Source organism: Prunus avium, chromosome 6, assembly GCF_965620075.1.
Source record: "Prunus avium chromosome 6, drPruAviu1.hap1.1, whole genome shotgun sequence".
NCBI lineage: Eukaryota > Viridiplantae > Streptophyta > Magnoliopsida > Rosales > Rosaceae > Prunus > Prunus avium.
The window spans coordinates 34,826,600-34,852,330 of record NC_142289.1 but is presented as its reverse complement, the minus strand read 5'-3'; the positions used below and the strand labels follow the sequence as shown (position 1 = coordinate 34,852,330).

The 25,731-nt window shown below is 38.5% G+C and overlaps 5 protein-coding genes across 5 annotated transcripts; 4 read left to right on the top strand and 1 right to left on the bottom strand.

The window, feature by feature from the left end:
• Window positions 1-390: 390 nt before the first annotated feature.
• On the top strand, window positions 391-3,305 carry LOC110762416 (uncharacterized). The gene is made up of 3 exons (XM_021965057.2): window positions 391-797; window positions 2,136-2,276; window positions 2,849-3,305. Exons 1-3 carry the CDS (start codon window positions 606-608, stop codon window positions 2,993-2,995), a joined length of 480 nt encoding a protein of 159 aa, XP_021820749.1. The 5' UTR covers window positions 391-605; the 3' UTR covers window positions 2,996-3,305.
• Window positions 3,306-4,206: 901 nt separating this feature from the next.
• On the top strand, window positions 4,207-8,145 carry PHT4;3 (phosphate transporter 4;3). The gene is made up of 9 exons (XM_021965383.2): window positions 4,207-4,809; window positions 5,270-5,496; window positions 5,640-6,003; window positions 6,217-6,261; window positions 6,345-6,491; window positions 6,842-6,979; window positions 7,079-7,112; window positions 7,243-7,422; window positions 7,793-8,145. Exons 1-9 carry the CDS (start codon window positions 4,375-4,377, stop codon window positions 7,801-7,803), a joined length of 1,581 nt encoding a protein of 526 aa, XP_021821075.1. The 5' UTR covers window positions 4,207-4,374; the 3' UTR covers window positions 7,804-8,145.
• Window positions 8,146-8,516: 371 nt separating this feature from the next.
• CRCK1 (calmodulin-binding receptor-like cytoplasmic kinase 1) lies at window positions 8,517-12,139 on the top strand. The gene is made up of 6 exons (XM_021965561.2): window positions 8,517-8,971; window positions 9,148-9,398; window positions 9,636-9,804; window positions 10,324-10,413; window positions 10,743-11,038; window positions 11,678-12,139. Exons 1-6 carry the CDS (start codon window positions 8,728-8,730, stop codon window positions 11,996-11,998), a joined length of 1,371 nt encoding a protein of 456 aa, XP_021821253.1. The 5' UTR covers window positions 8,517-8,727; the 3' UTR covers window positions 11,999-12,139.
• Window positions 12,140-12,550: 411 nt separating this feature from the next.
• PHS2 (alpha-glucan phosphorylase 2) lies at window positions 12,551-19,075 on the top strand. Its single transcript, XM_021965127.2, has 16 exons — window positions 12,551-12,953; window positions 13,047-13,305; window positions 13,388-13,567; window positions 13,835-14,011; window positions 14,094-14,179; window positions 14,355-14,544; window positions 14,701-14,793; window positions 15,102-15,286; window positions 15,420-15,537; window positions 15,621-15,749; window positions 16,399-16,617; window positions 16,700-16,903; window positions 17,291-17,449; window positions 17,589-17,852; window positions 17,988-18,178; window positions 18,526-19,075. Exons 2-16 carry the CDS (start codon window positions 13,087-13,089, stop codon window positions 18,650-18,652), a joined length of 2,541 nt encoding a protein of 846 aa, XP_021820819.1. The 5' UTR covers window positions 12,551-12,953; window positions 13,047-13,086; the 3' UTR covers window positions 18,653-19,075.
• Window positions 19,076-22,909: 3,834 nt separating this feature from the next.
• On the bottom strand, window positions 22,910-25,574 carry LOC110762531 (uncharacterized). Its single transcript, XM_021965183.2, has 7 exons — window positions 25,418-25,574; window positions 25,087-25,109; window positions 24,887-24,964; window positions 24,690-24,792; window positions 24,376-24,525; window positions 23,888-23,951; window positions 22,910-23,810 (listed from the first exon to the last, which is right to left on the bottom strand). Exons 2-7 carry the CDS (start codon window positions 25,107-25,109, stop codon window positions 23,053-23,055), a joined length of 1,176 nt encoding a protein of 391 aa, XP_021820875.1. The 5' UTR covers window positions 25,418-25,574; the 3' UTR covers window positions 22,910-23,052.
• Between the last annotated feature and the right edge of the window lie 157 nt (window positions 25,575-25,731).

The window sequence follows — 25,731 nt, the reverse complement described above, 5'->3', positions numbered from 1 at the left end:
ACTCAAAATTAAGTTTTCACACTTGTGCGCAACAGTGACACAGGAAGAGTGCAAGTACTTTAGGCGGACAAGGCCTTTACCTAACTTAAATCAAGAAATAATCGGGATGACGTCATATTCAAATTCATGAATGTTTTTACCTTTTTCTAACATATTCAATCGGGATTAAAAAAGCAAGTTGAATTCATGATTCGGGACTTATAATTCAAGTGGTTAAGAGCAGTTATCCATACACCTTATGTCCTAAGTTAAATTTTCTTTTTCCACTAATCTCGCTTGTATCAACACAAATCTCCGGATTGTTCGACCTGAGTTGGACCCTTAATTTAAAAGCAAAACAATGTTGGGACTTATGGCCCATGAGTGAGTTTACAAATATCTAAATCTAATGGAGAGGCTAGAATGAGGCTCCCCTAAATCTAATGCTCCCTGCAACTCTTGGAACCCGCAGTCCAGGCCTCAACGGTAGGCCCATCATTCTACAGACGTAAACGATCACGTGCCGTCATTTTCGAGCCAGCAAGCATGCTCTTTACATTGCGACGTTGATTTACCAGTGGCCGGAGCGAGTCTTGAGAGAGACGGATCCGAACGACGAAGGAGAAATGGAGAGGGCGAAGAAGTTTCTGGGGCTGAGTCAGGACGAGTCCGAGGCCGTGTCGCGACTGGATGTTCCAGAACGGCAAGCGGGCGAAGGGAAGAGCTTCTACGACGCTTTCGCTCTTGCAGGCAACCGAGTCGTCCGAGTCGAACCCGGACTCATCGTCTGTTCTTTCAAGGTCCCTCCCCGCCTCACTGTAAGTCACTCGTTTGGTTGTATTTGCAAGTACATTTTCGAATTAATTTCTTCAAAATTCAAATTGAAAATGGGTTCTTTAATTTCAGGCCAAAATTTTGAGAACAATTTTTGTTTTAAACTTAAAAATTTAGGTAATTTCAGCTGGAGCTTGATTATTTTTAGTTGGTAATTTGATATTATTTTGCGTGATTAGTTACTCCATGAAAGTTGTAACTCACGTTGTATTTAGATTTGTTCCGCTAATTGCCTTGAGTTATATTTAACAATTAAAAGTTCTCGTCTTGTAGCTACTTTATGCATGAACAATCATTTCTCCTTACAATTTGAGACAAATTTCAAATTTACAATTTAACCTATGCCCACTTGGACTTATTTATTTATTTAATTTTGTTTTGTTTGCTTGTAGGGAGAAATCACTCTTTTATCCATAAGAGCAAATTAGTGTTCTTTCACTATTGGGTCTCTTCCCATAATGGCTCAAGTTTTTTTGTTGAATTATTTTGACATTGTGCGAAGCTTAAACTTCTGCATTGCCCTTTTGAATATGATAAGTGTTGATGCTCTTTTTGGGAGAGGGTCAACTTAGGTAAAGACTTGGGTCTTCAGCAGTTTAGGTGGCTGGGACCTTCAGTATCTAGATACCCTGCAAAAGACAAAGTGGAAGAAACAGTCGTTAAGCTTCGGACACCGGTGTGGTGCCGGCCGAAGGCTCTCCGATGCTTAAGTCAGCTGTAAGTGGTAATTTTGACAGAGTAACAGTAAGAGTGAGAATTTTGTCCCCCCAGTTACCAGGGTATTGTTCCCTACTTATAAGGAAGTGAAAATGAGAGGTTTGTGTAGATTTCCGATGTGGGACTATGTCCAAGCGCTGTGGTGGCGACACGTGTCCTTGAGATTAGGTTCAGCAATTGGGACCTTCAGCAGTCGGGAGCCTTGGCAGGTGTCTGGCATCTTGGAAGAGTGTCTTCCTTCGGCAGGGGAGAAGGCAAGTCTGCCTTGGTGCTAGTTGTTTTAAGGCTGGACATGCTCGGTTAATTATGGTGTAAACAATAAGGTGTTAATCATTCTACACTAGGAAGGAACTGAAAACCTCACTTTAACAGCCTCTGGTCACCTGAAGAAAGATAATTTGGGTATGCATTTCGCCTCCTGAAATCGGGTCTTGAATGTGGGTTGAGCATGCCATAGACTTAGTTGAACTAAGTGCCTAGTATAACTATGTTTAACTTATGAGATCTCTCGACCAAACAGCTTTGATTTTTGTGTTGGACACTTTTGTACAATTGGTATTTTTATATGCCAAATATTTTATTTTGGTTCTTTAATTTGTTTGCAGGATAGAACTGGGAAGTTGGCCAATGGGGCAATTGCAAACCTGGTTGATGTTGTCGGTATTTCCGTAGATTTTGTTGAGGGTCTACCTATGAATGTTTCAGTGGACATGTCTATCTCCTATCTCTCAACTGCCAAGCTTGATGTAAGCAAAAGCCTTCCCCTCAAATCCCCATTTCTCTTTGACATTTAAGCAAGCCTCCCCAACAGATTTTCTCTTTGACATCAAATGATTGATCAGAAATATGTCCATTCATATTTTTATTTGCAGAATGTGGTTGTTAAAATGGTCACCAATCCTAAAAAATATTGTGGTTATCACTCCCATGCATGTAGCACCTGATCTCTCTTGGCTGTTCTTCTCTGTTTCTAGTGTTTTGGATCTTTCGTTGTTATGTGTGTTTGATATAAGAGAGCATTTTTACTCATCGCCCTTGATTGGTGGTGAGCATACCGCTACATTAATTGACGTTGAATGAGTGTGATTTAATTTACATGCTACAAGAATCGCAAAAATTAAACTCATCCAACCGCCGTTAATGTGGTAGCAATGCTCACCACCAATTAAGTGAGGTGAGCTAAAATGCTCTCTTGATATAAAATCTGCATTTATATTTCTGGCTTGCTATAACATTTGACTCTCTATATCGTTCCAATTTTAGCGGATGCCCCGAAAGGACTATTAACATATGACTTCTCTTGATGTCAAAATTGCAGGATGAGTTAGAGATCATCTCAAAAAGGTTAGGGCAAAGAGGAGGTTGCACTGGAACGTTGGTACTTGTGAGAAACAAAGCAACTGGTGAGATTATTGCTGAAGGTAGACTTTCATTGTTTCGTCCACAAGCTTCTAGCAAACTCTGAGTCTTCCGCACATATAAATATGAATTATATCCGGAGTAAACGAACTTCTTGTGGGGGGTGGGGGAACAAGGGTGAATCTCCCTTGGGATTGCTTTCTATTTATAGTTGATTATTTTTTTATTGATTAAAGATTCAGAATGTTGACAATGGTATGGATCAACATTCATGGCGCAGTTGCTGGCCTTGGAAGGACAGAGACCAAATGACCAATTGGTTATTGGCCTGTTCTTCCCAATTGGCCTTCTATTGACTTGGATGCTAAACTTTCTAATGTTTTATATAGGAAGTGTAAATGGTAGCTCTTGCCTAACTTGTGTTTTGTTTAATGGTGAACCATGCTTCAATTCAATGCTCTAATGAATATGCAAAAGTTGTATTCTTTTTTATATTTAAATGAAGAAACATGATCAAATCGTATGGTTTGCTATAGACAACTGACCGTTCCCATTTCAATTAGGGATTTTTTTATTTATTATAAAAGGAATAATTTATATAATAACAATAAAAAGTAATAAGTATGAATGAATTTATATATATAAAGCAAAAGGCGGAAAGTGGTGAAATATTTAAAATACCAGAAAATGACCTTGATTATAAAATACACATGAAACTTATTACATAACAAAGATTATTAGCGCTTCAAATTAGTCATTTTGTATTTCATAATGAAAAGAAATAAGGGTGGAAGAAGTATCTATTTAAGAGTTCTAAAAACAATTTCAATATATTTAGAGTTTTTTTTTTAATAATTTGTCAACTATTCAAAGTTCTCACTCCACAAATTTGATCTATCCTCCTTATCATCATATTTCATCAAAAATTTCGTTTTGGCCAAAAAGAAATTAAAATTTTCGTTAAAACTAATTGCATGCAATCACGTGACAAGTAGGTCATTTACACTCAATTTACACTTTCACTTGAGAAGAAAAGTATAACACCAATAGAGTGTTAGTTGGATTGGCACATACCTTTGATGTTGTCCTAAATTCAAGCCCCGATAATACTAATGTACGTGAATCATGTATGTGAGTTTCACCGCACCCCTTCCTAACTTTAGCAAATTGAAAAATAAGAAAGAAAAAAGTATAACTATTAACACGTTATTTGAAAACACCAGTACTAATATGCCATTTGAACTGAAATGGACCAACTGTATGCTGATAATTACGAGAAACGGCCCTGGATACAAAATTAATGAACATACAGATGTCCACCTTAACCCTCTATCTTTCGCCAAATTTACAGACCCACCTAACACACTTTAAGCAAAACAAGAGGGCAGTCGCCGTAATTTTAACAGGACAACATTTTACACCCGATTTTCGTCGTCACACAGTCCTCTGCTGACTGTGACTTTCTCTGCCGTCGCGCTACACACCATGAACTCTGCAATCCGCAGTTCTTATCTCACTCTTTCTCGAGACCGTAACGTTCCGATACCCGAAACGCCGAAGCTCCAACCTTTTCCGCGTTTCTTCGACTCGACGAACCGAAACAACCGATTCCGAGACGTTTCTTCCGGTAGCTCGCTGCTGAGAACTCGACTTCGGCATGACTCGGCTGAGTTCCGCACCGCTTTCTCGCACCGAGTTGGGGTTTCCTCCAAAAACGCTCAGTTTGGTTCGTTTCCGGACGAGAACGAAGCTCAGGCGCCGAGTTTCGCTGAGTTCATCACCTCCGAGAGGGTCAAAGTGGTGGCGATGCTTGCTTTGGCTTTGGCTCTCTGTAACGCAGACCGGGTTGTGATGTCGGTGGCGATTGTACCGTTATCGCTTTCTAACGGTTGGAGCCGATCGTTTGCTGGTATTGTTCAGGTGATTTTGCTGCTCATATCTTTTTTTAGCTGTTTGGTATATCTCTTTTAATTCTGGTTGAAGTAAATTTCTTCGAATTTAAGATATCTAGAAGCACAAAAAGTTTGAATTTTGTAATGCCTTTCAGTTGAGGGACTGATCATATATCTTAAAGAAAATTGTTACAGAAATGAAAAATGCAAAATGAGTAATTTGCTTAGGTTGACTTCCAATCACCAAAGAGTTGACCAAAAATTATCTAACAAATAATTGGTGATTGATTTTATTGGGGAGTGGAGAAGCTGTTCAAATATCTGAAAATGTTCGATCTTTCGACTTAATGTACTGTCAGCAGTGTTATTATTTTAGCTAAAACAGTTTAACTCCTGGGTTTTCAAGAAAATTGCTCTAAAAATTTTATTTAGATGGGAGTACATAGTCTAAAGTACTTGAAACTTATTGGAAAAATCACTTATGGCAGTCATCTTTCCTTTGGGGGTACCTCATATCTCCCATAGCTGGAGGTACTCTTGTGGACTATTATGGTGGTAAGGTAGTCATGGCCTGGGGAGTGGCTTTGTGGTCTTTAGCTACCTTTCTGACACCATGGGCTGCAGAGACTTCTCTGTGGGCTCTCCTTGCTATGAGAGCTCTCCTCGGCATTGCAGAAGGAGTGGCTCTTCCTTGCATGAACAACATGGTAGCAAGGTAAAGATGGCCTACAAAACTTGCTTTCTTTATTTTCAATTTACATTAAATTAATATACAAGAAGTGCTTCCGAACAGGTTATTTTTTGGTGAACAGTAGGTGAAGATAAGATGTTAATCTAAGTATCAACTTTTTGTTTCAGATGGTTTCCTCAAACTGAACGGGCCAGGGCTGTTGGAATTGCTATGGCTGGATTTCAGCTTGGAAGTTCAGTAGGACTCATGCTTTCTCCAATCCTCATGTCACAAGGTGGTATATTCGGACCATTTGTGATTTTTGGTTTATCTGGGTTTCTTTGGGTTTTGGTATGGTTATCTGCAACATCAAGTACTCCTGACCGAAATCCTCAGATATCAAAGTATGAATTGGAGTACATATTGAACGAGCGGAAGAATTCCTTGGTAGAGAATAAACCTAAGACAACCAAAGTGATCCCTCCTTTCAGGCGCTTGCTTTCTAAACTGCCAACCTGGTCCCTAATAATCGCAAATGCCATGCATAGCTGGGTAATGCATATATCTCATACCAGGTTATTCTACTCTGAGAATCATGTTGTTATTGTCCCTTACATGCGTTGAATATATCGTCAATCTAAGCGGGGGCAAACTTTCTTTAGATAGTTCTTGTGTCCGTTCATTTTTACATTTTACCCTTGAGCGGAAATTATATGTCTACACGAACTCATTATTTATTTTTTTTCCTTTTTTCAAATTGTGCAGGGTTTTTTCATTTTTCTTTCCTGGATGCCCATTTACTTCAACTCAGTGAGGCCTAATACCTAGCTATAATTTCTTTTCCTCTCTGTATTGTGAGGGTTATGTAGCTTATGTATGACTCACTACTACAGGTGTATCATGTTGACCTCAGACAAGCCGCTTGGTTTAGTGCTGTTCCATGGACTGTCATGGCAATCATGGGATATATTGGTGGGTTGTGGTCAGACATAATGATACGGAATGGCATGAGTGTCACTTTAACTCGAAAGATCATGCAGGTATGTCTAGGAAATAAAATTTGATATACTAGTTCTACTGTAATGCAGCCTTCGACTAAAAGGCTGATGGTCCTCCATAATCTGAAGGTCTCGCTTCAAATAGGAATTGGATAATCAATAGAATAGATGAGAAAGAAACTTTCCTAGTTCGAGCTTATTTGCCAAAATTATATTGCATACTTGTAATCAGGAAATTTAGTATGATCAAAAGTTCTTCTCATCTTCTGTGATAGTACCATAAAGAAAAAAGTAGCCCTGTCAAAGTTGTTCTTTTAAGAAACTATATATACCATATGAAATTAATTTCTGGTCATGCTTTATGGAATGTGATATTTGTTCTTTCTCTGCAGTCAATCGGTTTCCTTGGTCCTGGGATAGCTCTTGTGGGTTTAACTACAGCAAAAAGTCCAGCAGTTGCATCTGCTTGGCTTACTTTAGCAGTAGGGCTGAAATCTTTTAGTCACTCTGGTTTTCTTGTGAATCTTCAGGTTGGCATAGTGATATTTGAGTCATATATTTGTTATTACACTTAGAATTGATTCTCCACTTTTTCTGTGCCTTAATTATTTCTTTCTTTCTTTAACCAGGAGATCGCTCCACAATACTCTGGTGTTTTACATGGTATGGGAAACTAGAATAAAATTTTCAATAAATGAATGCTTCAAGAGCGTAGTGTAAATCAGTGAAATACTAATTTTTTGAACTTATTAACTTTGTACGATATATTGTCAACCCTTTGTTTTTGTGTTAGGAATTTCAAATACTGCTGGAACATTCGCTGCCATTTTGGGAACCGTTGGAGCTGGTTTCTTTGTTGAACTTGTGGGTTCTTTCCAGGGATTTCTGTTGTTTACATCACTCTTATATGTTCTTGCTGCCCTTTTCTACGACGTATTTTCTACTGGAGAGAGAGTAAATTTTGATGAACCTAGTAAGTATTATTGTATTTTATCGATTGTTTGAATTCAATATTCCCACCGACCCCACCCCCTTTTCCTTTCTGGAGGGTTCTAAACTTTTTTCAGTTGGATTTTGTAGGATTAATGTCTGTTACATGACACTGTCTTTGCAAAAACCATACATGTAGTTTTCAGTCACCAGATGTTAGCTTTCTAAACAACATTTTAAGGAAATACATTGACTTTGGAATATGGTCAAATTCATGGAACCCATTTTATGGGTGGAACTATGGGGATATAAACTATGCATGATCAATTTGTTATTGCTTTGTTATACTTGTACCGTTTACGCATTACACATTTTTATATTCCTGATGTTTGTGCATTAATTTTGCCTGACAGCTAATGAATGATATTCTAAGACTGCTGGTGGTGGCAACATCATATCGCGTGTCGATGATAATGGTTATGCTTGTTCAACTGTGACTAATGGAGCAGACTTATGGAATTGGACAGAATGTGGGAAGGCAGACTTGAGGAATGGTACAGAAAGTCGGAAGCCATCCTCTGTAATCGATAAATAACCTTTTTGTCCTTTGTATGAATCCAAAATGTGTACAGTGGATTTTTTTTAGTGTTCCTCTTCCTCATGCATCAACAGTTTGTTTCAGGTGCACATGGGGATTCTGTTTACCAAATTTTGTAAAAGATATGTATAAATGTGTTTCAGGGGTATGATGCTGGATTCACTCTTCTTTTACTGTGTTTCAAAGATGTTGTTGGTTCCTCACATTGTCTTCTACATTAATGGAGAACGACTAATGGTAGCATTTTCTTTCTTGGCCGATATCCAAATTTAAATTAATATGTCAAATATCTCAAATCAATCATTGGGCTTTCTGGGTTTTTTCGTTCTGTCTAGGCCCACACTTGAGTAGTGCTGAGGATGTGCCACTGCCGACTATTAAATACTGTCCAATATTGACCAAATAATATAAAATTTTCTTACTTTTGTTTTTGGGCTACCTTATAAAATTCTTCTACTGACCCAATCATACAAAGTTTAAAAATTCAAATTAGTGTTGCTGAGTTGTCTTTCATTAGACATGGAATCACGACTAATTGCTTGAATTAGTCTCACAATGCATAAACATTTGGCCAAATGCAAAAGTTAAGTCTTTAAGAAACATCGACATTCATGTAATAAATTTATGGGTGAGATCCATAAATACAAGAACGCTGAATATAAACAACAAATGCCAATTTCGTTACATTCCAGCGAAAGATATGATCAATATCACATCAGTAGGTCAAAAGTTACTCCATAAGTTCTGGAAATGAAGAAAACACCAAGCCCTCATAATCTGCACTCAAACGGAAGAAAACCAATTTCCAATTTCCAAGATGAAGATGCCAACAACAACAAACCCAAGCACAAGAGATTTGCTGCCCTGAAGGCTGCTGTGAAGAAAGTTGCTGGCGTTTTCAAAATTCTTCTTTTTGGACAAAGAGAGGCCATCCCAAAGGGTGCTGATGTGATTGATGCAAGAAGAACTAATACCCGAATCAGCGGGATTTCCTGTAAGTTTCATGTTGGTTCTGCATCAATCTGATATAATCATGTATATTGCAGATTGGTTGGTAGATGCTATAGCTATATATAGATGCATAGAATGGTTTAGCTGGTGGGGTTCTTTCAAAAGTCAAATATCATGCAGAGAGAATTGATTTAATTGATATTTTCTTGTACCCTGCAGCTTCAACTGATATTTCAACAGCGAGTGACACTAGGAGTAAGAGCTCATCAAAGTTTAAGCTCTCTCAGTCCAATAGTTCTTCTAGGGCTCTGAGTGGAGTAATTGAGACAAAGAATTTTTCTTACGAAGAGATTTTCAAAGCAACCGAAAAATTCTCTCCAGCGAATAAGATTGGTGAGGGTGGATTTGGAACAGTGTACAAGGGAAGGCTTGGAGATGGATCTCTTGTTGCTGTAAAGCGTGCCAAGAAGGTATAGACAACTATGCCTCGATAATTGTGATAGTACCTTATACAGATTATTGCAATAATAGTATTGCTTAAGCTTCCCTTTTCTTGAAAGAGTTTATGAGTAGAATCATTGATATGATGAGTAAATGATATCACTGTTGGAAACAGGTAGAATTCTTCGAAATTGCTAAAGCATGGTTAGGGCAATAGTTAATGTCTTTTGCTGTTTCCTTGCAAAATGACTTGAAATTTTGTGCAGGCCACATATGACAAGCTCATAGCATTGGAGTTCAAGAATGAGATACTTACCTTGTCCATGATTGAACATCTGAATTTGGTAAGGTTATATGGATATTTGGAGCATGGAGACGAGCGGATTATTGTGGTTGAATATGTTGGCAATGGAACGCTTCGGGAACATCTGGATGGTAAGTCTTTTAAAAACTAGTTATTAAACTCTAGAGGGTTAGTCAGTAGAAGCCGAAAATCAGAAATAGCCGAGTATCTGGTAGACATAAATTCAGGTGGAATATGTAAGTTTCTACTGAGAAACTGGAAATCTGACATGATGTAACAAAAAGAGATAGATAAAAAAACTAGAATGAGAAATTATGGACAATGCATTCTAAAGATATGATCCTTCTATTTTATTTATTTATTTAAAGAACCAGTAGTCTATCTATCATATCTAGTTCTGCTTACCACGACTGGTGAAGGATCATCGGTAGTGTTCTGTTTCCTTTATTCTTCAGTTGAAAAAAATTAGCTTTTTTAGTTGTCTGGTTGGGTTTTACATGAAGCTCAGAACACCTTTCCCAATGTGGAAGCTCTGTATTTCTCTCCTATTGCTGTGGTCATTCGATAGTCTGAATATCATTAGAACGAGAAAGTTCTAAAAATATAGTCCAGAAAAATCATGTTGATAAAACAGTCATCTATTCATGAAGGTACACTGGGAAATGGACTTGAAGCTGGAGAACGTTTGGACATTGCTATTGATGTGGCTCATGCAATTACCTATCTTCACATGTATACAGGTATGTACATGATTATCAGTCCAAAGTACGAACTCGGGCCAAATTATCCTCCAAAAGTCTATGTTAGGCAGCTTCATACTTGTAGTACATAAGTTCAGGCATGGCTACAGAGGGCTTTTCATCTTGCTCCCCATTTTATCTGAATTTATGGACTTCATTGTAGAAACATACTTTTAGCTTTCCTCTTGTTATATTATGGAAAGTAAAATAAGCAGAAGGCGGGCCTGTTTTAACATGTGTACATCTTGGTCAAGAACAGAACTCCTTGTGATAATTTCTTATTATCGTACTGGCATTTGACAACCTATAATCTCTCATGCATTTGACAGATCCTCCGATAATCCACCGAGACATCAAATCATTAAACATCCTCATCACAGAGAAATTTCGGGCTAAAGTGGCGGACTTTGGGTTTGCACGATTGTCAGCAGACCCCAATGCAACTCACATTTCAACTCAAATAAAGGGAACAGCAGGATACTTGGATCCCGAGTACCTGAAGACTTATCAACTCACTGAAAAGAGTGATGTTTATTCCTTTGGTGTCTTGCTTGTAGAACTGATGACAGGAAGACGGCCCATCGAACCACAAAAGCCAACCAATGAAAGATTAACAACAAGATGGGTAAGAATACAAGTGTTTAAGCATCCTGAGATCGGTAAACGAACATGAAAATGGAAATCTGTCGTGCTGTCTTTTTCTGGGTGTGTGTGTTGCTTTGCAGTAAAAATTGCCTATATTTCCACCTTACATTATTAGTTAGTCATTGCTGAGCCTGGAGTTCCTTTACTTTGGATATTCATCACATGTTTCTGCAGAGCATAAAGACAGATCACATCGGTCCAGCTCTCGTAACACCCACCTTGTTCCTTATGCTGCAAATGAGACATTCATCAAATCAAACTACCATAGTTGCATTTGCCCATTTCATCTTCCTCTTCAGATGGCCTGTTCCCATGTGTTATAGACAAACATTGGGTAATGAAGTGTTATGAACCAAACATCAGCCAAACCATGTTCAGCATACATTGGATATCTGACAGAGGATATTCCAAAATTGGAAACTCATAATTCTAGTGAAAATTGAAAATGAAAGTGTTGTTTAGCTTCAAATGCATAAGACCATCCAATAGTTTTACCTTAAACTAATTGTTCTTTTTTGATGAATTTCCTTAAACTAATGAAATGACAATATTGCATCAAAGAAAGAAGCTTCCGATCATTATATTGTCAACCATAAATTAACAATATGTTCATCTGCAGGCAATGCAAATGTTGAAACGAGGAGATGCCATACTCATCATGGATCCAAAGCTACGGAGAAATCCAGCATCAACCATGGCGTTGGAGAAAATTCTCATGCTAGCTAAGCAATGCCTTGCACCTTTAAGACAGTCAAGACCCTCCATGCAAAAATGTGCTGAAATCTTATGGGGAATTCGCAAGGACTTTAGAGAAAAAGCCATCTCTCTTTCTTCTACACCTCACTACTCTGCCAATTTTCCTGTGAGAGATGCAAAGAAGACTCGGCAGACATCATTTGGGATTGAAGATGGCGAAAGCTATAAGTTTATCTCTGCCTAGCTAATAAGAACTTAAAGGAATTTTTTGCTCACACATTGTTTTTTATTTTGTTCATGCATTACTAGATCTATGTAAAGTCTTGTGTATAAAACCCAATTTTTCAATATTGAATTTGAATGGCAATCAGATTTTATGTTTTCAGTGTCTGTTTCTATCTCAACATTTGAGAGGACATGTAGAACCCAAACACAAACTTTTGGAAAAAACCCTTTTAACATTTGTATCATATCATTATGCTATCATAGTACAACAAAACATGATACTCGTGATAGGTAAGTTATTAGGAAAGAAAAAAGCTTTCCACTAGCACATATAGATTATGTTTACCAAAGCACGCAAGTGAATCTCACAATGCATCGACAGTTGATAGTAATTCATGCGTGTACATGGACAACCAAGAAGTTTAACTCCAACTTTCATTGAAAAATTCTTACATGCACACGTGATCATAGGTACCTTAATCAAATGCAGCCACGTATCGTCCATTCCTCAAGTTCCAAAAAGGCAAACAGAAAATATCAAAATGTGATCCCCAAAAGAAGCAAAGCGTGGCATGCGCACCTCTCACTCGATCCCAGTCCGCTCTCTTTTGGCTCCATTTTCATGTGATCGTTCACGTTCACTTCACTCACTCTTTATCACTCCAACGGAAACATTAAAATAATAAAAACCACTTTTCTTCTTCTTCTTCTTCCTCCTCCTCCGTCTCTCAATCTCTCTCTGATATTTCTGTTCAATTCCAAAATTCTCCTTCTCTGTGTCTCTTTGTCTCTTTCCCCATAAAAGTCTCTCTCTCTCTCTCTCTCTCTCTCTCTCTCTCTTTTGGACCCGTTATGAAAATATCTCCTCCCTCCTCCACTCAGATTCTCTCTTAAATTCCTTTATGCTCATCATTTGCAGTTGATTATATCACTCTGAGACCTCACAAACCAAAACCAAAAGCAACTTCACAAATGTAATTCTCTCTCTCTCTCTCTCTCTCTCTCTCTCTCTCTCTCTGTTTTGGTTTTAGAGTTTCAATTGACACTAACTTTTGCTTCAATTACAGAGACTATATTGACGATTGAGAAGCTGTGTTCTGCTTAGCCATGGCGGCTACTGCGAAACCGAACGGTAAAAGCATCACCGACTCTGACATTTCATCCAAGATTCCAGCAACCGCGAATCCTTTAGCCGAAGAACCATCGCAGATTGCTTCGAACATCAATTACCACGCGAAATTCAGCCCTCACTTCTCGCCGTTCAAGTTCCAGCCCGAGCAAGCCTACTACGCCACCGCCGATAGCGTCCGTGATCGTCTGATCCAAGTACTGTTCGCCATTTTTCAGCCTCGGGGTTCGGTTCATGGCCGATTTCGATTTTTGAATTTTGTTTGGTTGATTTTTGTAGCAATGGAACGAGACGTACCTGCATTTCCACAAGAAGAATCCCAAGCAGACCTACTACTTGTCCATGGAGTATCTTCAAGGACGAGCCTTGACCAATGCGATTGGGAATTTGAACGTTCAGAAAGCTTATGCTGACGCTTTGAATAAGCTGGGGCATGACCTCGAGGAAATAAGGGAGCAGGTAATCTCAGAAATTTTCAGTTCTTTAAAATGATTAAAATAAATATGTAATCTTTGGCCTAAAAAATCTTTATATAGTGTAAAGATTGAGTTTTTGTTATTTCACGTAATTGAAAATTGTGTGTGTACTTTTATTTTATTGAATTGAATTATATTGGTTTACCTCAGGAGGTTGTTAATCATTTGAAATGGATCTTAACTGGTTCTCATTATTTGAACTCGGCGTGCAATCTGTTGATCGATGATTGTTAGAAATGAATCTTTTTAGGAAAAAGATGCTGCACTCGGAAATGGTGGCCTGGGAAGGCTTGCTTCGTGCTTTCTAGACTCCATGGCAACGTTGAACTTGCCAGCGTGGGGATATGGTTTGAGGTACAGATACGGGCTGTTCAAGCAACGGATCGCCAAGGATGGTCAAGAAGAAACTGCTGAGGATTGGCTAGAGGTTCTATATCACCTCAATTTCTGTAGAGTTTTGTGTATTTCATGAATTCTTACTGATACTTTATTCGATGGAACTTGTGCAGAAGTTTAGTCCTTGGGAAGTTGTCAGGCATGATGTTGTCTACCCTGTCAGATTTTTTGGTCGAGTTCACGTCAATCCTGATGGATCGTAAGTGTTATATTAAGATTTCATTTATATACAATATTAATTTATGTCAAAATAAAAGACTAGCACACTCCAAGAGTGCTTCTTTATCAGTTATCATATTCACACGCAACTTGGTTGGTTGCTTTAGATATGCATGCATGAACTTAGCAACAATTGTCTTGTGATTGTATTACAGACGAAAGTGGGTTGAGGGAGAGGTTCTGCAAGCGCTGGCTTATGATGTGCCAATTCCAGGATACAAAACCAAGAACACTATTAGTCTTCGTTTATGGGAAGCCAAAGCATCTGCTGAGGATTTTAACCTATTTCAATTTAATGATGGACAGTATGAATCTGCTGCGCAGCTTCATTCTCGAGCTCAACAGGTTGGTTAATTAATATCCTAGGTAGTCTTGGAAGTGCTTGCCATTCTTTTAAAGAACATACAATGTTTACCTTTTTTAATTATATGTGCGTGTCCACTAATCTTCATGTTTTAAATGTTTTCTTGAACCAAATTGTATGAAATTGTGGTCTTGCAGATTTGTGCTGTTTTATATCCTGGAGATGCCACAGAGGATGGGAAACTTTTAAGGCTGAAGCAACAATTCTTCCTGTGCAGTGCATCACTTCAGGTTGGTTAATTATTGTCTTAACCTTCATTGTTTTTGTTGGTGCAGTAGTGGCATCAGCCCTTTTTTTCATTTGATTTTTAGGACTATTTAATTAAAGTTGAGCAGGTGAAAAAAATCTCACACATTGAGGGAGAATTCCGAAATTGATGTTTTCCCTCTCAATGGTGCTTTTGCTCAGCATTTCTGATTTTTATTTCCGAGATGCAAAGATACATATGAGTATTCTGATTAAGAGGCATTTTTCAGTTGCCAGTTTGTCATCCTATGAAGGAGTTGTGATCATCAATCTTGTCATTTTGAAATTACAGGATATTATTTTTAGATTCAAGGAGAGGAAAGGGAGCACAGCCTCATTGCAATGGTCAGAGTTTCCGACAAAAGTTGCTGTCCAATTGAATGATACTCATCCTACACTTACAATTCCAGAGCTAATGCGACTGCTATTGGATGAGGAAGGACTTGGGTGGGATGAGGCATGGGCTGTGACAACAAGGTGCATTATATTTCATGTTTTTAGACATACTTCACTGAAGTTATTTCCACACGTTCTTCTTTCTTCCATTGGACAGCTCTCCGCTGTTTTTGCACAAGGAGTACAAAGTTCTAACTCCTAATAATTGAACCAGGACAATTGCTTATACTAATCACACAGTCCTTCCTGAAGCACTTGAGAAATGGTCACAACCTGTAATGTGGAAGCTTCTCCCTCGCCATATGCAAATAATAGAAGAAATTGACAAAAGGGTAATATTTGTCACCTTTTTTCTTGGTTATGCTTATGTTTATATAAAACCTTTTTCTAAATATAGAATCTTGAATTCTTGCAGTTCATTGCTACAGTACATGCTACACGAACTGATCTTGTGAGCAAAATTCCTAGCTTGTGCATCTTGGATAACAATCCCCAAAAGCCTGTTGTGCGAATGGCGAACTTATGTGTAGTGTCAGCTCATACGGTAAGACATCCAGTTTGGGAAATTTACATGTATCTCCTGTAGCTTACTTGACTGGTTCGTTTAGTTGTCTTCACCATAAACACATGGTATCCTTATCTAGCTATAAGAAAGCTTCCAGCTTCTTTCAATAGACTTTAAAACAAGGCAAATTATTCCCCTTTTTCCCCTTAAAAAAAGGGTGAGGAGGGCAAGCAATCTCATGGGAGGGGCTTCAACAAAAGAGATTACAAGCACCACACCGTCTAAGACTCTAAGGTATGGTCCACCATGCGTTGGTGAGACTCGAGCTCAGGCTTTGAACGAGGAGAAGCGAGTTACATTCGAAGTGGCGGTCTGAATATTTGACAATTCTATGTTATCTCAGATTCCTATCTTTAGTAAAGTTTAAGACGTGACAATTTCGAGTGTTGAAATATTATATAGAGCATATAGGCTGATATCTCGCCTCACATTCATCCTTTATTTCCAAATCCTCTCTCTGTTTTTTATTTACAGTTTTCTATAACATAGAACTTCATGACGCATGAAAATTAATATTGTTCTGCTTTCTGTTTCTTTTTCTCTCCCACAATCTAAGAAACCCTCACATTTGAGCTGTTGAATTTTGTTTAAGACTTTAAGAAACTTATTGATTCCCATGTCATTGTAGGTTAATGGTGTTGCCCAATTGCACAGTGATATTTTAAAGAATGAGTTATTTGTAGACTATGTCTCTATATGGCCATCAAAGTTTCAAAACAAAACCAATGGGATTACTCCTCGGCGGTGGCTCCGATTCTGCAGTCCTGAGCTCAGTAACATAATCACCAAATGGTTAAAAACTGACCAATGGGTGACCAACCTGGACCTACTTACAGGTCTTCGAAAGGTATATATATGTACAATTATTTGTCCATGTAGGAGAGTTGCTACAGTTGAAATATTAAAACTCAGTGTGTTTTCTCCAATAGTTTGCCGATGATTCCAAATTACAAGAAGAATGGGCGTCTGCCAAGTTGGCTAATAAGAAGCGTTTGGCACAGTACATAGAGCATACAACAGGTGTCCCGGTTGACCCAAGCACTCTATTTGACATACAAGTGAAGCGTATCCATGAATATAAGAGACAGTTGCTGAATATTCTGGGTGCAGTCTATAGATATAAGAAGTTAAAGGTATAAAAGGCATCTCCTTGTTACTTGACTATTCAGTTATAGGGAACAATCATCCTTGCTTGGTGATGCTACCCGTTATATGAACCTGCATGATACTCCAACTTGATTTCTGTATAGTCTTTGTCGATTTGTTCGTAATGGTTTTGCACCTGCTAATTATACTGTATAGTTTCCAGACCACATGCTGGCCCATAAATTTTCAGAGTCGATTCACCAAATAAATATAGATTTTCGCTAAAGTTCATTTTGCTTTTCGTTGTCATTTCTCAAGCATTCAAATTAGATTGTGTAAGCAGTGTTCCACAGATTCTATTTAAGGTTATATAATTGCATTTGTTAAATTTATGTATGATTTTTGAAAACTTGGCTGGATTTGAACTGTGGCAGGAGATGAGCCCTGAAGAGCGGAAGAAGACAACTCCACGCACTATCATGATTGGAGGAAAAGCATTTGCAACATATACAAATGCAAAAAGAATAGTCAAGCTGGTGGACGATGTTGGTGCTGTGGTCAACAAAGATCCTGAGGTCAATACCCACCTGAAGGTTAGTTATTTTCAGAGGTGCTTCATATCTTATATTTGCTTTCATTAGTGCTGGACCTCTACTAAAGTTTCAATTCCCATTAGACAAAGAAAAATTGGGACCCTGGGTTGATTCTGACCTTTAACCACTAATTCTTAAGGTTGTATTTGTTCCAAATTACAATGTATCTGTTGCTGAGCTACTTATCCCCGGAAGTGAGCTGTCCCAACATATCAGCACTGCAGGCATGGAGGCAAGTGGCACAAGCAACATGAAATTTGCTCTGAACGGTTGCCTCATAATAGGAACACTGGATGGGGCTAATGTGGAAATCCGTGAGGAAATTGGGGAGGATAACTTTTTTCTCTTCGGTGCAACTGCAGATGAAGTCCCTAAGCTGCGCAAGGACAGAGAGAACGGACTGGTATGAGGATAACTTTTTTCTCTTTTGTTGATCTAGACTTTCAATGGTATTTATTTTAGTTTATTTTAAATGCATACCGGTAAACAAGCACAACTCTTTCATATCTGACTTTTGCTCTTCTTATAAATCACTCAGTTCAAACCAGATCCTCGGTTTGAAGAAGCCAAGCAGTTTGTTAGGAGTGGAGCATTTGGGAGCTATGACTACAATCCACTTCTTGACTCTCTTGAGGGAAACACTGGTTATGGTCGCGGTGATTATTTTCTTGTTGGCCATGACTTCCCACAATATTTGGATGCTCAGGAAAAAGTAGATGAAGCTTACAAGTAAGATGTCAAACCTCCTAGCCTCTACAACTATTATCTGTTTGGTCCTGTATGAGAATTAATATATAAGATCTTCTCAAGTGTGGTCCATGTTCAATCAAATTGAGCAAAATTAGTTCTAGATTGAATTGCTGGTGTTAACCACAATCCCGATGGATCAGTGGTTTCTTGAATTGCAAGTATTTACTCCAACCAGAAAAAACATATTGCAAGCATTTTACCCACTATGTTGAACTACATGTGCTGATCACTACCCCCTACCCCACTATTTTATTAACCAGAGAGAGAGAGAGAGAGAGAGACTATTTCTACTGGTTTTGACACGGGGTGCCATTTTTCATCTGCAGGGATAGGAAAAAGTGGCTGAAGATGTCCATACTAAGCACTGCTGGGTCTGGCAAGTTCAGCAGCGACCGCACAATTGCTCAGTACGCCAAGGAAATCTGGAACATAGAAGAGTGCCGCGTACCATAGATCCACCCATGCTGGTTCCGATCCTTATGTTAATGTTATGATTATGGCACAAGAAGCTTAAGGTAAAGAATAAAAGAAGCCAACAGAAGTAGCAACCGACATCATATGTTCCACTTTTGTTTTTCTCTCGTTTTTTTTAATTCAATCATGTGTTTCATTTTAAAACATATTTTAGAGCTGGCATCTCTATGTATTTTTCTTATGCCAACAGAAGTTCCAAATAAGAAAATAAATAAATTCTGCAACCAGATGTTGGCAAAAGTAGGTAATACCTTGCTACCATACCCTGTTCATATTGTTGTGCATGCCTTGTCCTTACTATGATTGTCATTCTTGTATTAGTAATTGATCAGTTTATGACTTCTTTACAATGTAGACTTGAAACTTCGACACTTATTTATTATTTTAAAGCATTTTCTAACATGCCCATAATTTCGGTATATTATTATTTAGTTGGAACCTTTTCTAAGAATACCAGCATCTCAAGAGTGAAGTACAATCCCAAAATCAATTGTCCGCCATTACCAACATCACCAAATCGCAAACCCCTTAAAAAGCTAGATGTGCAGAATAAACATCTTTCATGATGAAGGTGAAGTTAGACCCAGGAGTAGCATTGTAGACAATGAAATTTTGGTGAATTAAATTCCACTAAGCAAGAAAATAATTAGGGTTTGGTGGATTAAATTGTGGGGCCCATAATTCGCCCATGTGGCGTACGACTCATCAAAATCGAATTAATTGTCAAAATTGACATGTGTCAACATTCGGCGAAGTGCACCAAACGGTTCAAAGTGAAGACAAAATTAAAGGAAAGAATCTTATGTGATTGACTTTGATTTAAATCAAATATTAATCAAGTCAATCAATTGAAGATAATTTGGTTAAATTGCCAAATTATCGAAATTGATTTTAAATCAAATCAAAATCCCACAAAGCAAGGTCCTAAAGAAGGAAAGCTATTTAGGTCAAACCTCCTGCAGGAGCCTATAAATAGGAGGCCTGAAGACAAAGAAAAGGGAGAAAAAGGAAGGGCTTAGACACACCCAAGCACTCAGAAGAAACATAAAACTCTCTGCATTCTTCACCTCACTTTGGAAGAGTCACCAAGCACAACAAATACGTGCCAGTTCCTCCACCCTAGAAAAATCCAATCATCAAACAAGCTTTGTGCTACCCGTTTGATCAAGATCAAGTCTCTGTGACCCTTGTATCAAACACAAATTTTCTTTAAACACTTTGGAGATCGAATCAAAGGATTTCATACAGAGATTGTAACCCTAAATTTTATTAATATAAATATTATTTTATACATGTGTTCTCATCTCATTTGTCGCAGGATTTTCATGTTTACAAGCATATCTTGAACCGTATCTGAAACTTACACTCAACCTGCTTCGGTAGGTAGTAACTCCAATCAGTATTAGTAGAGTATCTTCGCCCAGATGAACGCCTGTAAGACCTCGAGCTCCTGTGTCTACGAGATGAACTTGGGGAGTAGCTCTCCCTTACCGTCCTCCTTTTTGGTTCAGGAGAAAGTCAGGGGTAGTTCCTCCTGTAACTCCTCCTAGGCCTAGGAGAGACACTATGCGAGTAGCTCCTCCTTGCCCTTAGTGGACTAGGATACCGCCTTCCATGGCGATACCTTCTTATGTGGTAAGAGTCATCTGGTGAATACTCTCCGGAGTCATATGGTGAGTAGGCTAGGTAACAGTGTCTCACTGGTGACCGGCTGTAAGAGTAAGGTCTATACCGATTGCACTGAGCACAGTATGTTTTCGGCAGCCAACTGTAATAAAGAGATCTGAGATGCCCTCTGACAAGTGTAGTAAGGAGATGCCCTCCGACGACTGTAATGTGGAGAATATGACATGCTCCTGCTTAGGTCAGATAAATACCTAGGTGACTGACTATAATGTCTCCGATGGTTAGAGTACCTATGAGATCTACGAGGAGGTGAGAAGTTGGGGGTTCTGTGGTGCACTACAACAAAATAACAGAAAATGTCTAGATCGACAAAAGCTTTCCTGTCACTAGTTATACACAATTACATTTGTATTTATCTCATCACGTGAATCATATAACAAGAGAAATAGACTCATAGTTGGTTGTTCATATAAGATCTCGTCAATGCAGACATTAAAAACAACTTACGAGGAGTTGTTTGATGCCCTCTTCCTGAAGTAGGAGTTCGCCCTCTCCTACCCTAAAATAAAGGGAAACAAGAAATCAATCATCTAGAAACCCACACTTAAAAAGTAAGAACATCAACCAAACAAATTAGACAATGAATAAAAACCAAGCTACCATGATTGCAAAAATAAAAATTATGATTATAGAAAAGGGTTTCAATTATACTTTAATTTCCCTGAGTTAGAAAACTTACATGCAAATTGTTCATAGGATTATCCACATCACTGCGTTGGGGGCTCCTGCAAGCCAAAGCAAAATGAATAATCAGAAAAGGCATTAAAATCAAAGATACAACAAAATGGACAAATGTAAAGCAGCTTGGTTGAAGTTGAAGCCACAACCTTGAGCTGGAAGAGGACCTCCAAACAGAACTCGGAGAACTTGGAAAGGATGAGCTCGGAGAGGACGAAACAGACTTGGAAAGGACGAACTTGGAGAGGACAACGAGAAGGACAGTGTGTAACTGTGGGGTATGCAATTCAAGTCAGACCTTATTAGAAACCAACATGGCCAAACCACTAAAAACATGAGACGAGAAAAACAGTAGAATTTCTGAACAATACGCACCCTTGACCTTCCGGAGGATGACATCTGAAGACAGAACATGAACAGAAAAAAAGAAGAAGCCAGATTAGATTATTACACTGGAAAAAAACACCAAAGAAAGAAAGAAAGAAAGAAACCCAAAAAACAACCAAGCATGCCATGCCAGCACAATACAATGTAAGCAAAACTAATGACTAAACTGTACGTAAATGTTGATTGAAGTTCAACAACTGCTAATCAATTTATTTTGCATCCAATATTGAACAAAATCAGATCGTGTGCCATAGTTTTGTTGTGATTGTCGTTGTCTCGACCAAATTAAACATAAATTCATCATCTAAAATAAGCTGCGATTACGCTTTCAGGCCCTATCATGAACATAAATTTTTTTTTCAAAATGTTCGAATTTAGAATTCTTTTTTTTAAATTAAGAGAGAATTTCATTAACCTTTAAAATAAAGGCACAAATAACCCGTACAATGTTACGTAACAAGAGGGCAAAAAGAGTTAAAAAAAGTGGACTCATCGAAACCTTGCCATAAACATTGTATTTGATACACAACAAATATACGTTGATTTTATTATTAATTACCTAATATAATACCCTAATTATTATAGTCACGTAAAAAAAACACTACGTACAGGACGAAAGGCTTACCGAAATAATTTATGGCAGAGAAATTCACCTCTCTCGCTCTCTTGCTCTACGTACGGATTTCACAACAAGAAGCAGCAAAGAAATAGCCAAGAGCGGTTTATACGGAAGAGGTGGGACCAGACGCCAAATCCCAATTAAAATCCAATTTTAAGTTTTTCGTGGGCCGGGCCCTGTACGGACAAACTTTACAGTCAAGATTCGAACTCGGGTGAAAAACGCACTGCCTAACTGACCCAATACTTCTACCGTTTTACCCATTTTTTTTTTAGTTCTGACATGAGTTCATAATTGGATGGGAGCATTTTTGCTCACCACTTTAACCACTTTAACCATAGGTGTATCCTCACAACCATCCTCAATGTTTGACACGTGTCCATAGATGTAATCATTATTCCATAAATACAAAGCAAAAATTAACTATAACCACTTTAATCATAGGTGTATCCTCACAACCATCCTCAATGTTTGACACGTGTCCATAGATGTAATCATTATTCCATAAATACAAAGCAAAAATTAACTATAGTTATGTCAATAGACACGTGTCAAGCATTGAGAATGATGATGAGAGTACACCTATAGTTAAAGTGGTGAGCAAAAATGCACCCTAATTGGATAGGGCTTTTTAGTTCTGACATGAGTTCATAATTGGCTATTTCCTATTGAACATACATTAAAATGTCCTCGTTGAGTTAATGCAAATGATAAATTTAAAATTTTTAAAATTGTGATATAATAAATAAATAAAATGAATTCCTAATAAGTTAATTCTCCAGAAATTAAAATACTACTTTCCATCCAAGAATTGAATTCCTCCCAAAAAAGAAATTCAATTCCTAATTTTATAGGAGCACCCTTAATAAAGTACTAAATGCAACATAAAATTATATCCGAATACCAGTCTCAGAGTACAAAGATAATACATTACATATCAATTGTCCATCACTACCAACATCACGAAACCACAACCCCTACACAGCTAGATATGGAAAGTAAACATCCTTCACGATGAAGGTGAAGTAGAACTATGACTAGCAGATCTTGAAATATATCTGGAACTCGCACTCACACTCGGACTCCGGTGTCTCAAGTAGCTTCTCCTAGACGATTCCCTGTATGACCTTGAGCTCCTGCGTCTAGGAGATACACTTCGGGAGTAGCTCTTCCCTGACCTCTTCTTTTTTGGTTCAGGTGAAACACTAGGGGAGTAAATACTCCTGGAGGACCTCCTAGGCCTGGGCGAAGGACTAGGGGAGTAGGGGGAGTAACTCCTCCTAGATGTCCTCCTAGGCCTGGGCGAAACACTGGGTGAGTAGCTCCTCTTGTAACTCCTCCTGGGCCTGGGAGAGATGCTGGGTGAGTAGCTCCTCCTTGATCTCCTTCTTGCCCTTGGAGAGACACTAGGAGAAACAGAACGATAGCAATGCCTCCTTCCGTAGTACGAGTCATCTGGTGAATACTCCCTGTAACGATGCCTCCTTCCATAGTAAGAGTCATCTGGTGAATACTCCCTGGAGTCATATGGCGAGTAGCCCCGGGCATGCTGTCTCACTGGTGACCTGCTGTGGCGGGTGCGAGACCGAGAGTAATATCTATGCCGACTGTAGTCAGGAGAGTATGATCTCCTGCTCCTGTAGTGTGGAGAGTATGACCTGCTCCTGCTTCGATCTGATGAATGAGGTGACTGGCTACAGCTCCTCCGATAAGGTGAGTAGGTAGGAGATCTACGAGGAGGTGAGTAACTAGGAGTTCGTCGACGCACTAGAACAAAATAACAGAAAATTAGAGGCCAAAAACAAGGTACGTAAATGCAAACAAGGTCTTTAAAATCAACTTACCACGAATTGTTCGCAGCCCAAGATACCTTCCGGGAGTAGGAGTTCGCCCTCTCCGCCTTCTAGCCTAAAATTAACGAAGACATGGAATGAGATCATGGAAATACCGACATACTGGGATGCAGCTAGTTGAAATCAATAATATTGGCTAAAACAAAAATTGGCAACCAAGAAATGGAAATAACACAATATTTTAATTTGTAGAGAGAGAAATGCAGGGCATACAACCCCAATGATCTGATACTTGTTGTTGTATTTGATTTGTTTGTTAAGTTGTTGTTTGGAATTTGATGAAGAGCTGCTTCACACAGCTAACCTGCTGCCACAAACACTTCAAGTGGAAAGAAGCAAACAACTTTCAAACTCAAAAAACTAAAAACAAATCATCTAGAATCCTGATACATTGCTGAACATAGTGCAGTATCGAATAACATAGATTAAACAAAGTGAATGTTGATCAATCATCAACAATTAAAAGAAGGAACATTTACCCTCTCCACTGTAATGACACGGCCTTCAAGTACAGAGCGATCTAAATACTTCATACAGCGGTCAGCCTCATCAACATTTTCCATTGTAACAAACCCAAATCCACGAGATTCTCTTGTCCATGGATCAACCACAAGATGAACATCAATGACCTAGAAACCAATTAAACCATGAGACCAATGGATATATTCACAAAAAGTTATTGCGACCCTAGGTATATAATGCACATCAAACTACACGGAAGCAGTCAAACAAACACACAATAATTAGCAATGAAAAAAATAATAATAATAAAGATAGGAAGGGGCCATCCTACTTTTCCCTCAGATGCAAAGTGCTTCTCGAGTTCTCTCTTTGTAATCCGAGGTGACAATCCAGTCACATACAAATTGTTCCCAGGATTCTCAACTGATGGGCTTCTGCAAGCCAAAATGCATAATCAGAATACATCCACAAAGTAAAAGGATTCAATTAAGTGGGCCAAATGAGAAGCAGCTTGGTTAAAAGCACAACCTTGACCTTGACCTCGACCTCGAAACAGACCTCGAAAGGGACCTACTGTATCGTTTCGGAGAAGGAGAGTAGGAATACCTGCCAAAGAAAATGCAATTTAACAAGTCCAAATTGAATTACTACGACCAACATGGCCAATAATCAACAACACAACAGGAGGAAGAAAAAAAAAAAGGAGTCTTTCCTAAACAAAAACACACCTTGACCTTCTCGAGTACGACATCTGAGACAGAACAAGAACAACAAAACAAACCCAGATTAGTGTTAGAAATAACACGTACAAGAACAAAAGGAAAAAAATCTAAGAGAACAAAAAAATTCCAACTCTTGCACCCATAATTAACATAACCAGAGTGTATGATAATTTTGTTGCAACTGTCAATTGTTCGATCAAATTAGTCATAAACAAATCATCAAAATAAAACTCTGATTTTTAAAACCGATTAGGACTTCATATACGTCATTTGTTTAGAAATATTTTGAACAAAAAAGATACACAAAGCACACTGAAGAACGAGCTGGAACGCTTACCTTAGCGATCGATGGCAGAGGAAAATCACTTTCGCTTCAATCTCTCTCTCTCTTTCTCTGTACGAATCTCTATGTCTTGAACGTGAGGACTGGGGAATAGCGAAAGATTTATGTAGGCAGGAACGAAGGAGAAGTTTCCGGAGCACCGGACGCCAAACCACATTAAAATCGATTTAATTTTCTGTGGCCACTGGTTTTTTTTTTTTTTTTTTGGGCAATCAAACGAGTCCTCTACGGCACCAATTAATGCCACGTGGTGGCGCGAGAATGTTTTGGTTACACGGTCTTCTTTATTTTTTGGGCCGTTCGGTGAA

What these genes read in the sequence shown, in the direction of transcription:
- LOC110762416 (XM_021965057.2), top strand. Translation starts at nt 606, where the DNA reads ATGGAGAGGGCGAAGAAGTTTCTGGGGCTGAGTCAGGACGAGTCCGAG. An exon ending in AGGTCCCTCCCCGCCTCACT is followed by an intron (nt 798 to 2,135) that starts GTAAGTCACTCG and finishes ATTTGTTTGCAG; the next exon opens with GATAGAACTGGGAAGTTGGC. An exon ending in TCTCAACTGCCAAGCTTGAT is followed by an intron (nt 2,277 to 2,848) that starts GTAAGCAAAAGC and finishes TCAAAATTGCAG; the next exon opens with GATGAGTTAGAGATCATCTC.
- LOC110762531 (XM_021965183.2), bottom strand. Translation starts at nt 25,109, where the DNA reads ATGTCGTACTCGAGAAGGTCAAG. An exon ending in GTGTCATTACAGTGGAGAGG is followed by an intron (nt 23,952 to 24,375) that starts GTAAATGTTCCT and finishes CGTTAATTTTAG; the next exon opens with GCTAGAAGGCGGAGAGGGCG. An exon ending in TGGGCTGCGAACAATTCGTG is followed by an intron (nt 23,811 to 23,887) that starts GTAAGTTGATTT and finishes ATTTTGTTCTAG; the next exon opens with TGCGTCGACGAACTCCTAGT.
- PHS2 (XM_021965127.2), top strand. Translation starts at nt 13,087, where the DNA reads ATGGCGGCTACTGCGAAACCGAACGGTAAAAGCATCACCGACTCTGAC. An exon ending in TCCGTGATCGTCTGATCCAA is followed by an intron (nt 13,306 to 13,387) that starts GTACTGTTCGCC and finishes TGATTTTTGTAG; the next exon opens with CAATGGAACGAGACGTACCT. An exon ending in TGTGCAGTGCATCACTTCAG is followed by an intron (nt 14,794 to 15,101) that starts GTTGGTTAATTA and finishes TTGAAATTACAG; the next exon opens with GATATTATTTTTAGATTCAA.
- CRCK1 (XM_021965561.2), top strand. Translation starts at nt 8,728, where the DNA reads ATGAAGAAAACACCAAGCCCTCATAATCTGCACTCAAACGGAAGAAAA. An exon ending in CCGAATCAGCGGGATTTCCT is followed by an intron (nt 8,972 to 9,147) that starts GTAAGTTTCATG and finishes TGTACCCTGCAG; the next exon opens with CTTCAACTGATATTTCAACA. An exon ending in AAAGATTAACAACAAGATGG is followed by an intron (nt 11,039 to 11,677) that starts GTAAGAATACAA and finishes GTTCATCTGCAG; the next exon opens with GCAATGCAAATGTTGAAACG.